The 12702-nt window shown below is 42.7% G+C and overlaps 1 protein-coding gene across 6 annotated transcripts in view; it reads left to right on the plus strand.

Moving 5' to 3' along the window:
• Window positions 1-12702, plus strand: part of LOC110982707 (uncharacterized) — a 65760-nt gene that overhangs the window by 29218 nt on the left and 23840 nt on the right. For all 6 annotated transcript variants that reach the window (XR_015427024.1, XR_015427023.1, XM_087142904.1 and 3 more), the window contains exons 12-22: window positions 1406-1540; window positions 2921-3001; window positions 4704-4813; window positions 5085-5208; window positions 6496-6717; window positions 7195-7287; window positions 7670-7722; window positions 9742-9872; window positions 10189-10430; window positions 11396-11437; window positions 12107-12207. Coding sequence is in view for 4 of the 6 variants with exons in the window: in XM_087142904.1 (XP_086999030.1) it covers window positions 1406-1540; window positions 2921-3001; window positions 4704-4813; window positions 5085-5208; window positions 6496-6717; window positions 7195-7287; window positions 7670-7722; window positions 9742-9872; window positions 10189-10430; window positions 11396-11437; window positions 12107-12207 (1334 nt within the window). In the remaining 2 variants the exon portion in view is untranslated. The remainder of the gene's footprint in view (window positions 1-1405; window positions 1541-2920; window positions 3002-4703; window positions 4814-5084; window positions 5209-6495; window positions 6718-7194; window positions 7288-7669; window positions 7723-9741; window positions 9873-10188; window positions 10431-11395; window positions 11438-12106; window positions 12208-12702) is intronic.

Raw genomic sequence — 12702 nt, forward strand, 5'->3', positions numbered from 1 at the left:
GAGCTCTGGCTATGGCTATGAATAAAGACTTGACAAGAATAGTTCCAGTTTTAAGAAGGTCAATCCAGAGTAAATTGTTTCAAGACTGGCAAAAAATTAATATCTCTTACTATGTTGTCAAATATACATGTACGTGGTAATTAACCCCTTCATGGCGGGATTCTTTTGACCGTGACTGCTGGGCTGCGGTATGTCCAGTATGCAAAGCTCTGTCCAGCAGCAGGCCCACATTGAACCAGCAGCTGCATGGTGAATAGACTGTGTGGTATGCACTAATCCTCACTCAAAGCAGCGGCTGTCGACGTTCCCGGTATGAAGGGGTTATAAGTGTACACATAAAAATGAGCTGAAAAGTTGTAAGTTTTCCATTTAATCTTACTTTTTTTTATAAATGACAGGAAATATAATGAAAACAAAAACAGAAAAAAAATACGTACCAGAAATACAGATTTAAATTGTCCAGGCTGGATTCAAAATATATCAAATGTATTCACACAAAATTAATTGAATGTTTTGGGGTGAGAACTTTTTTCATGGGATGGCCCTCCATATGATAGTATGGAGGGCCAGCAACAAATTCTAACAAAACTTAACCCTAACCCTACATAATACTACAAATTACTAGTAAAATGTAGTACTGAGCGCTGTCGCTTGTAAGAGGACATGACTTTATTGTTCTGTGAAGCCATAAGATACAATAGATAAGACAATGTACCATACAGTGCTGTGGCACTATGAATGTATGGCTTTATTGTTCTCTGTACAAGTAACAATGGAAGTAACCTAGCCAGAAGTAGTAATCTGTGGTGCAAGGTCCTTCAGGCTCAGACTATTACTTAGTATTTTGTAGTACTGTGTAGTGTAAGCCAAACAGTATGCTTGGCAGTTAGGGTTAACGCAACAGTGTAACTTCACTTACGCCACATTTTATTGCATTTATAGTTTGGAACAAACTTGTGAAGCATTTCACAAAAGTTCCTGACTACATGTATGAGATGCATGCATTGCGCGTCGCATTCAAGGAAACGAACACTCCTGACCAGCAGAGGGGGTGCTTCTGCTTAAGGGGGATAGCAGTCCGCAGTTTAGTCGAAGGGGCTTCAGCGTGGGACAAAGGGACAGTATGGAGAATTTGGGGTGGAAAGTTGGGAACACTGATGGATAATGTGACCTGAAGGGCTCAAAATTTCATTTTTCAATGGGAAAAGAATATTTTTGTCACACATCTGATGTGATACGATGCACACATATGTTTTACATGTACATGTGTACATCTGATATATTGTAGACATGGTAGACATTTACTGTCTTGCTGGCATAGAGTGCAAGCTGTGCTTCCGCCAGTGACGGTCAGATACTGGCATCGCATTGACACAGTCATTCACTGAACTTTTGTCACCGACAGGTGTTAGAACTTGAGCGAAGTGAACTGGACAAGCTGCTACGTGCCGGTTCCGAGGCTATGCTGGAACAGCGAGGCCGACAGGCCTTCATGCACTACAAGCAAGCCATGGACATCATCGGCAAGTCGACTGTTCAGGTAGGTTACCGTACGTGTACTGGTAGGTTGAAGAAACTCAGACGGAGGGCACATTTTTGGATTGACAGGGAGTGCTTTGTCCCAGAAACTTGTTTTGCAATTTTTTTTTTAAATTTATTTATACCGTGGCAGTGATTTCTGAGGATTTCCCAATTCATAACTCCAAAATTGTGGATTTTCAGAAATACTGTACATCAATTGTAAGGGTTGGTTTTTTGATGGCACTCTGACCACAAATGCAAGATTCAATCATAACCGTTCGGATAGAGCTCATCCCTCGTCAGCTCGTGGCTAGTACAAAACAAAACCTTACAGTGTTTTTATTGTCATTGCCACAAGCCCTTTGGCTACTGCATGGAGGTCTCATCATCCCTAAATCCTACCACTGTTGCACCAATGCTGCGCCCATGTATAGAGGTATGAAACACCGCCTTTATCCTGCTTGCTCCCCCCTACACTCAAGATTTCCTCCAGGTAGTGCCCATGCAGTACATGAGATGTGGACATGAGAAACCTGTCGAATGTAACAACTTGCTACTGTGCATTATGGTTGCGTGATGCATACATTCTTGTACATGTGCATATACTTGGGTTCATACAAGCTTGGTATGGGCTCTGGGGAGTACGTGTGAGCTGGAGGTGTATTTAGAGTCTTTGTGTAGCAATGTACCGGTACGCCGGTGGCCCATTTGATGCAACGGTTCCCACTAATCGCTCGTCTCTTGCTAGTGAGGGGATACATACGTACATGTATATGTACTTCTACACAAGAACACATACATGGACCAGTTATCTGGTTATGAATCGGGAAATCCTAAGAAATCACTGAAACGGTGTAAAGAAGAAAAAGAGATGGTTTTTGCCATGTGAAAGTTGCAATCTTGTATCGGTACAGAGCTCACAGTACACTGGAATGGTAAACTACATATAGCTTATTGCAACAACACAATGCAACGGGGATCAAATCTTGTTGCACACTGTTCAGATGTTGCAAGCCCATTGTGTAGGTTTTATGATAATACAGTACAGCACATGCTTTTGATATATCACTGTTTGTTATCATTATTACTGACAGGTTAGTAGTCCAACGGTGTGCAACAAGATTTGACCTGTGTTGCGTTGTGTTGTTGAAATGAGCTTCATGTAGCTCAGTATTCAAACAGCACATGCCCAATACAAAGCTCTTCGGGAATGGCTACGCGATAGTTTGTCCTATCAGCGTGGCCACATGCTGACCCACGCTTTGTTCCCGAAAGGCGTTGGCTTTTTGGAATACCAAACTGGCTGATTAGCATTTTTGGGGATGAAGAACGCATCGGATCCCTCAAAACTGGTACACGTTGTGAGAGGCTAATATGAAGTTTGTTTTTGTTTCAACAGTATGGATATCTGTGTGAAGAGGACTATGTGACATTCCTGTATGCCTATGGTATGGCATGCCTTGAATCTGGCATTGATGAGGTGAATTTCTTGCCTAAGGCGAGACTTCTTTTTAAGTTCGTTCTCGGATCTGTCCCCTTTGCGGATTCAGTACTAGAAAAAACGAAAAACATTTTATTTTGAGAAGTCTCGGATCCGTCGATGCAACAATTTACCAATATGCATGTAAGTGTAAACAAAATTATTTTTCTTGGTGCTCCGCCGTTCGACTGATGGCAAAGTCCCTTGTCCTTGGCTGCTAGGGCTAGTGGTAGAGATGCTGTTTTTGGTTTTGTTTTGTTCTTTTGTCATGTACATGTACTCATCCCTCCAACTTGAAGACCCTTTGTTTTCCCAGAGACCATACAAAATAAAATGATAATACCTTTTTCCGTCCCCCCTCTAAAATTTGCCTTTAAAAATTCCGAGCACCAACTTACCAGTATGAAAAACTTACCTGACAGTTGTCATTGTAGAATAGACCTTTTCCACAGGGAAACCATTTGTAATCTTGATCCCTGATTCAGTTTACTCTGTTCAATGGAGTGGTGACAGACTATTTAGGGTTCAAAGCCTCACTTTGAATTTTTTTCAAATGTAGCTTAAAACATTTAGATATAATTAATTGCAAATTTTAATACCCAGCAACTTTTTCTCTTGTTGCTGTTATTTTTACTCAAAAGTGGTAAGTGAACCTTACTTTCAAATCAAGATCATTTACATTTTTGTTGGCCTTGCTTGTTCCTAGTAGTTGCTAGTCTGCCAAAAGGTTTGGGAACAAAACCAACTGTGCTTCATCCCATACGTTCAATCATTTACATGTACTTTGATTGTTCAAATGTAGGTTCATTTATTTAATAAATATTTAGCTAATAAATACAGTCTGTTGAATGCTGCGTGGCACCCTGAAGATTGTATGTTTTTATTGCAGATTTTTTCATTGAGGTGGTTTAGAAAGTACGTGTATATGTAATCAGCAGAGAATGACTTCAAAATCTCTGTGCTAACTTGAGAAATGTAGGAGCAGAAATTGAAGTATTTTGAACATTGAAATTCTGGAGACGCATCGACAATCAATTCAAATGATGTACATTTTTGGCTGATGCAGTATCAGTATAAATTGGTTCAGTAGGTTTGGACAGTAAGCCTGCAAGATTGGAATGAGCAGTGTGTTCTTTCTAACTTTTTTCCGTCCATAACAATACGGGCAATTCACAATACAGTGCGCCAGTGTGTTCTTTGTATCTTTGTAACTGGAGGGGTGAGTAGAGCTGCGTGCCACCGAACAATCGGCCTTTTCACCGTGTAATTCAAAGCGTGCAGAGCTCGCAGGGCCACAAACCGAGAATTTGCGGTTTGGCAGGTGGCCTTCGTGGCCAAGCGAGGCTAGAATTCTTGGAGTCGGCTTTCGGGAAGAAATTCCCGTCGTCAAGGGGTTAATGAACACCGATACCCTAAACACTCCCGAATCTTCAACCCAGACTAAAAAAAACAACGGAACAATTCAATTTCTCCATTCATAGCGCAGCGGGCATAAAGAACTTTTTCCTGACCGTTTTCCCACAATGCACTGTGAAACGGGCCACTCCTTTGCAACCTCTTGGTAGCACACGGCATTGTGAATCCCCCGTATTGTTATCAAGATGTATTTTTTATTTTGTTATATATAATCCCCCGTATTGTGTTCCAGTGTGGAAACTGAGTAAGGGAATTTGTATATAACCTTTTTATTCCTTCTTTGCAGGAGATCCTTGATGCGTCAAACAAGTTTGAAATGATACTGGAAAACCACAGCAGAATCCGCACGCCTCTTCCTTACTACGGCCTCAGCTCTTCCCTCTTCAAACAAAACAAGTAAAGAGTTTGTACTTTAATTCTAGCAACGTCTGGATGTACGTGTCATACCAGTGTTACTACTGAGATAGACTCAAGCATCTCTTTACTTTGATTTTTTTGGGGGGGTATGGAGGCAAAACTGATTTTGAGTGGATTTTCAGCCACAGACATGATATAAGAAAGAAAGACTGTTTTGTGGAAAGCCCTTTAAAGTCAATCGCTTCGTTGAGGTTTGCGCGTTTTATACCAGTAAATTGGTTGTCAACTTTGTGGTACGAAATTTACACAGGTTCAGTGAGGTCTTGGAGCCACTCAGGAAGGCGCGTCACATGGTGGAGCGTTTTCCCCTAGTTGTGGAGACCTGGCCTGGCACCAAACAGAAGATCCCCGAGACGGAGGAGGGGCAGATGAAGGTGGGTTGCCGGCGGGTCTCAACACTGTTGTGTGCTTCTCTCAGTGTCGTCATAGCAGTGTCCGTCACGAATCCTTTCACGGGTCCTTTCGCAAGTCCAGTTACAAGTTATCAGGGTGAAAAAAGTCTAAAGAGGGCATTTCTTCCAGGTCAGCCGAATAGCTGAAATGCTCATGAGGGCGTCTCGTGATAGACTTCAAGTTGGTTTCTTTCTTTAAATGCTGCTTTTTGTTCAGGATCATCGACAGAATACCAGTGAGCTTTTGTGCTGTATACAAGACATCAGAATCAACACTTGTTATTCAGTTATGTTTCGTGATTAAACTTGGAAGTAGCGTCTTTAACCCTAACCTTCCCTAACCACACAGAATTAAACAGTAGTAAAGTGTTTAATTCTGTGGGGATGGGTCTGGTAGGCCCATCACAGCTGGCTTTTGCATTGGGTTTGGCATACCTCAGAAAAACAGAGTCCAACAATCTCTGTGCACAAAGTCCCATATGGGTGTTTAACTTTGTGTGAATGGGGAAGGTTAGGGTCAGCAACCCTTGGGGGTTAGGGTTAAAAGCTGCAAAATTGATTTTCTTCTGTTGGTGTCATAACATTCACGAGATTCTTTCTGGGGTGTTTACAGGAATGTGAAACCCATAAACATGAATGCAGTGCCCAAATCAAAACCCTTCTTATCCTTAGCATGTGAAGGTGTTTTTAAGACAGATTTAAGAGCTTAAAGCTGATGGCCAATGGGTATTCCTTCTGCCAACTGGCCTAAAAGACCCAGTTGATATTTTGAACAATGTACAATTATGACAGGTTTTAATAATGTCTATACAAATCATGACATGAACACCGTTAACCGTGTGTTAAAAATGGATACACCTGCTGTACCCTGACTTCCAGGGATTTGCGAGAAATTGTGATGGACTCTAATGTTCGTTCATTCTTCTATTAAAGAATGAACGCAATAAATGCATGCTGGAACACCAATTTTGCAAAATTTGGACTGTTTTCATGAAACGTTCTTTATTCACTGCACATGCATGTACTGTAGGAAGAGTGCCGAGTCTAAGATGAATTTCCAATCAATGGCCTTTTTACGAAATGATCAATTGAGTTGCTTTGAGATAAAAACAAAGGCCTATAGGTTAACTCGACATCAACGCTTCATGTATTCATTGTATTTATTCAGTAGTTAATTAAAAAATCTTTAAGAGCTGTGCAGTTGGTGGGAGTGCACCGACTGTGAGGCGTGCTATTTAAACCCGTATCACGGTCTCTTGGCATGCCCAGGCTGCCTTGGACAAGCTGGAAGAGGTCTGTCGCCGGCCTCCCTCGCCCGACGCCATCTGTCGCCTGGACTCCTGCCCCTACAAGCCCGAGATGTACCTGACAGACGTGGGCTTCAAGGGCTATGTCCGGGTGCAGTGCCGGGAGAGGTGTCGCACAGACTACCACATCCCCTGCTGGAAGAAGATCAAGGCGGACAGGTATCCCAACGTCACCCATGAGAAGGTAATCAATAATAACGGTGACTACGTACATATCCCGAAGCATTGCGACTCAAAGAAATGATAGTTGTTACTACCCCTGTTCGTCAGGCAATGAGACCAATTTACCATCTACCAATTGACGTGTACAGTGTACTCCAAGGTGGTGAGAGGCAGGCAGGAGTGTAACAGTACAGTGACCTGCCCAAGGTCACAAAATGTAACTTGGGGAGTCAGGTTGGCGCAGTGTTTCTTTCCTTGCCTCCCGCCTCTGGGGACCTGGGTTCGAATCCAGCTTGGTCCAGCTGTTGGATGATCAGTTATAAATAAAGATGTACAAATGTAAATAACTAGCTGCTACTCTTGACCCTATGATCAGGAGCCATAAGTCCCAACTAGACCATGTGCTGCAGCCACCCGTTAATAAAGTCATAGCCAAAGCCCACACCGGCGATGTTCTAGATGTCTAAGAGGTCTGGGTTTTTGTTAATCTTCATTCCAGGAGCTTTTGACCAAGACGTGTTGCACTCCGGACTGCGAAGGTGTCTACATCAGCATCGTCATCTACGGACCGGATGGCTTACCCAAATTAGAGGTCCGTTGGTTCAAATAACCTGAAAAAAAGGAAAATAGAAGATTCAATACATCAGGCTGTTCTTGACACTGCGAAAGTTTTGTCAAAGGAGGGGTATCTTGAAACGTTCTCTGAAAACATACTCAGCAGTCCAGGTATTGTTAAGTGCACTTTTAGTCCTCAACATCATGGTGTATCAAATCAGAAAATATACTCGCATGTGTAAGGGATATGAAAAGCAAAAACGTTACCGACCGTTGACCGGTCAGTCTTCTGTTCCTACGTGCGCATGTGAGCGTGCATGTTGACAAGTAATGAGACCAGAGCTTGCTTTAGATTGGGATCAATTTCGTTGTGAGTTCGAAAGTAAGCAGCTTCTTTCGCTGGTTAATTTTTGTTCCAGCACCAACTGGAGGAGGCTGTGAAAACCAAGGAAAAGAAGAACAAGGGAATGAGGTGAGGACGTTGGAAGTTTTGTGTAAATGATGGTCCCTGCTTAGAGGGAGATAGGGCATATGTACAGTCATTTGCAAAAGGTTTGGACCACCCATACAAAATGCGTTAACCTGAAGAAAAACCAGCTTTAAACCAATCAATCATGGCAACGTATGTTTATTTTCAGTGTGTAACCTCAGTATCTTGCTTAACCCTCCTATGCGGAAGTCACTCTTTGGGTCACTTGGTAAACACCTCAAAGAAGCACAGCTGTGTCGTGTTGTGCACTGTACCAACAGTTCCTTACAGGAATATCAGATTGCACTTTTGTGCTGCCCAACAACTGTGCCTCACTGTTTCATGTGCATCATTGTGCAGTAAACCAAATGCAGTGAAGAGGACTGCACAAAAGACCCTGGGTCATTTTGTGCTGGCAACCAACTGTGTACACACTGAACCTGTGCATGTTTGTGTTCCATATAGAAAATACATGCAAGAGAGTGACTGTGGGCACTCGTGCCTATTTGTGCTGTAAAACCAAAGCAGGGTTAAACACCTATTTGACTACATTTCCACGATATGAAATGTTAACGGTCTAATAATCAGTGTTCCCTCCTTTATTTCTGATTACTTAGACTGGCTTTCTTTTACCCATGCTGCCTTAAAGACAAAATGTCATACAAGACCTGCCTTTCCAAAAAAATTCATTGAAACGGGTATACATGTACAGAACTACACTGATCTTATGAAGCATGTTAAGGAATCAATCAAGGAGACAGTGTAATGCAGGCCCAGTGACAGAAATACTAATAAACTCCAGGTGGTCTTCAACTTTTGCAAATAAAAATAGAATATGCTCTGACATCGTTGCAAGGTCATGTGGGTCATTCTATAAATTTTGGGTCTAAAGTGTGACATTTTTCCATCCCTATCAAGAACACGTACATGTACCTCTGACATGTATACTGTCTGATGTGTTTAAAAAGGGATGTATCACTGAAATTTATTTCAAACTATTTTTATTTGTTTGGCAGGTAATTTGCTGCAACTTATTTAATCTTGGAATTTAAACATTGAGTTCTAAACATTAAAAATCGTATGCTAGACGTGACAGGGATGAGAAAAAAATTGGACCCCAAATTTATAGAATGATCCATATGGACCGCTGTAAAAAGTGTCAAATCTTTGTCCTTCAACATCAAACTAATATCGTGGTCTGTCGTAAGCCCTTTTACAGGGCCAGCCACAAGTCCCTACGCAAGACCGGCCACAAGTAACAGGCTAAACAATGTTTAAGTACCAGTAATTCATGATTGTCACAGTTCATTTGCATGGCCTGTGTCTTTGCTGAGGACCGAATGACCTGTGATGGACTTACAGGGACTTGTGATCGACTCGACCACAACACTACCTCAAATAGACCTTTATCTTGATACTGTCATGTTTGTCTTGTTTCCTGTAGACCCATTGGCAATAGAAATACAACTTCACATATTGATAGAGGGGAACAGACGAGGTTTCCTTCCAGCCTCAATTTGATTATGTTACATTGAGTGTTAGAAAAGCAAGATGGTTACCCTTTTGATTGAGGTCTATAGTGTTACATAACAATAATATTATGACTGTTATAGAATAGAACTTGCACTGCTGGACTATTGGACTGAGCCCTGCTACTTATGTTTGGACAAATTTATCAAAGGTTGGAAAAGGCTGTCCAATATTTTACCAGCTAGGGGGCACCGACAGGTGCTTTGCACACACAGGGCTGTCTAGTCTACCCTCAAATTTGCCAAACTTTGAGCAGGTCAGAGCAAGTTGTATACTTCGCTGTTGATGAATTTAGCCATTCATTTGCATATCTGCAAATTCAACACTAAGCCATGAATGATGCTCAGAAAGGTCAAACATTGACTTCCTTTCTGTCGGCACTGTTGCCTGGAAGGTTTATTTCAAACGGAAATTTGCCCACCTCACTTTCCTTTAAAGAAAGTGATGTTCTCTTGACGCTGCCATTGTTCTGTTATTTTTTCACCCATGCAGCAAGTCGCAGGCAAAGAAAAACCGTAAGACCCGCAAGCAGGATGCCGCTAAGAAGCAGAAGCACTCAGAGAAAGGGCAGGGAGACGAGGAGAACAACGGCGAAGACCAGGAGAGTGTAGAGAAGAAGAAACGTGAGTCCAGAATAGACCTTGTCCACTGGGAAATGGCTTTCAATCTTGTTCCTGAATCTGTCATATTCAGTCTAATCAGGATAATGCCAAACTATTTCGGGTTTCAAGTCCTCACTGCCAGTTTTTTAAAGTGTGGCTCCAAACATTGAAATATAATTTGATATCACCAATTTTTAATGATCCTATGTAAACTGGCATCACTTTCAATTCAAGGCCAACATCGTATTCAGCAATTTTCTCTGCTGGCAGCTCTTTCAAAGAATCATCCTTGTGATGAACTGTCCTGTGTTTCTACACGTATTTCATCCGCATGCAGCAAATGGCAGGAAAGGGGAAGAGGACCCGGGCACATCGCCGGGCCTGGAGTCCCCACGCCTGACCACCTCGGACGCTTCCTCCGTCTCCAGCTTCCACACGGCCGACGGAGAGGATGACGAGAACGAGGACGAGGAGGAGGACGGAGAAGATGGAACAGAGGAGGACTCGGAGGAGGCAGAGGTGACGATGGATGTTGCGACCTTTGTCCTCAAGAAGGACAACCCGGAAGAAGAAGCCCCGGTAAGGGGGGGTGGGGATTTTCACAAGGCTTATGAAAGAGACGCCATTACTACAAGTTGTTGCAACAGAGGTTACGATCTGCCGAATCTGGGTGATATTTCAAGTTTTGGTGCCTTGCTATCTGCCAAAATTAGCCGATACTCCGAGTTTGGGGACCGAATCTCGAGACAAGCTGATATCTTGATTCATTGCAACTGCAGCACTACATCCGTGCACTGTTGGCAAAGTTGCAGCGCCTTACCTGTTCTGAACGGGAAGCAAGAGAGGGTGTGTTTTAATATAGCAACAAGGGTCCATTGATGGGAATCCACTGCCTACATGCAATGGTTCAGAGGCGTGGGACATGTGGCTTAGCTCATGTTTAATTTGTGGGTTTTGAATGCCTGGTCTTCACGTGTGCCGCATGCACATGCAACATCCCAGTTGTAAAATCCCAGCCAGCCTGTCCGTCCTTTGCCAGGATGGCTGCACTTTAACCTTGGGCAGATTGGCCAAAGATTCATTTCTGGAATCAGCCTTTGTGAGCGTGGTTCCACCGCAGTGATCGCTTCTAATACTTTGGGCAGGGTTGGTCTGTGAAGCCGTGCTTCATGAACAAGTCAAATCAGCAAAGTCCTGTCTTTATTATGCTACAGTAGCAAGCAAAATGCAAACCATCTTGAAGGTTCAGGCTTACTGCATGGATTGTCTTCCATCTCCAGTAATCACAGGGCTTATTAAAAAAACAGGAGTGGGGCTACTTTTGGTAGAGGGCATCCAACTTGCTGGTTTCTGTAAAAACAAGTTGGAAGTTTATTTTTGGGTGGAGGAGTGTTTTTGATGGCCTGGGCAAAAAAGCTGGCTCAAAAGAAGCCAAGGGGTGTCCTTGTGGTCAAGGTGTTTGTGACTCCTGACCAAAGGGTCAGTTGTTTTTGAACTTTGAACTTTGAACCAATTGAACTTGTTATGTTTCGTTTCTGTTTCAGACCAAACCTGCCAAGTCCAAATCGAAGAAAAAGAAACAAAAGGTAAAATCCAGTTTGTCGGTTTTGCAGTTTAGTTCCTTTTTAAGTTTTACCAAAAGTACGTTGCATCCTGTCATGGAGCATGGGGCAGACGGGAATTAGTGCAAGGAAAACAATGATGTTTTGGTTTTTTAGGACATCTCAAGGTACAAGTAACACCTTGAGGTGTAGGTGGCATTCTTCCATGAGGGCTTTTATTATAGGTTTGAAACTGAGTATTTGGAAACAGAAGGACCTTGGAAATATTGAAGCTTTGCAAAAATACTCTAATTGGAGACTGATTCAAAATTTATTTGTCAACATGACCCCCCACTCCACGACCAGGCTGAAGGCTTCCTAGCTATTACTAAGTTCCCCAGGGCAGCCGGTACAAGGAACATTTTTCTGATCATTTCCCTACAATGCACTGCGAAACGGCCTTTCCATCACAACCTCTTGGTGGCACACTGCATCGTCAATCGCCCGTTTTCAAATTCACAAATTTCCCTGCTCGTAACTCGGAAGCATTCTGCAGAACAAGTTGCATTGCGGATCATTTTGAAGTATGAACCTTGCCAGCGGGGAGAGGAACGGTTAAATATTAATGTTCCATGTATCTCCTTCAGCCTGGTTTTGGAATGATGGGTCATAAATGTTTGTAGCCCTCTTGATGAGTTTTTCACCTCACCGCAGGACAAGACATCCATGGCCATCGATATCCAGTTCTCAGACTCCTCACAGCGGCAGAGGTTTTCTGCTGAGAACGTGGAGCCTGCCAAGGGGGCACAAGGGGGGTAAGTTTGTTTTCACCCAGGCAGGGGAACCTATTTGGCAGATACTGCAGAACTGAAAGGAGAAATTAGCTGAGCCCAGTTTTGAACTTTGAGGTTGATGCTGGTTGTATATGGAACGAGGCATGTGTGTTGCAGTTTCTGCCGATAAGCCTAGCTCTTTGGTCATTGATGCCCCCAAAATAACAATTAGACTTGCCTGTCAAATTCGTCTGTCACGGTGGGATGTTGACTCCGTTTAATCTGTGATATAAATCAATCAATGTAATTTATCAAAACAACGTTTCTGACATAACATTCTGGAATATCCGTGTGTTATACTAAGTCATGGATACAGTATGCAACATAAATTGACTGAGCATTACAAAGCACATCGTTAGAAAACTGCCTACACTTTGGCAGAAAATTACAGCAAAATAATCACACTTATAAACTTTAGTACTAGAAAGATTAACTCACGACTCTACAGAGCTTATAGGCTGTCACCAAGCAGCAGAA

The sequence above is a fragment of the Acanthaster planci genome, linkage group LG10 (assembly GCF_054643075.1).
Source record: "Acanthaster planci isolate LZ-2023a linkage group LG10, COTS_SCS, whole genome shotgun sequence".
Lineage (NCBI taxonomy): Eukaryota > Metazoa > Echinodermata > Asteroidea > Valvatida > Acanthasteridae > Acanthaster > Acanthaster planci.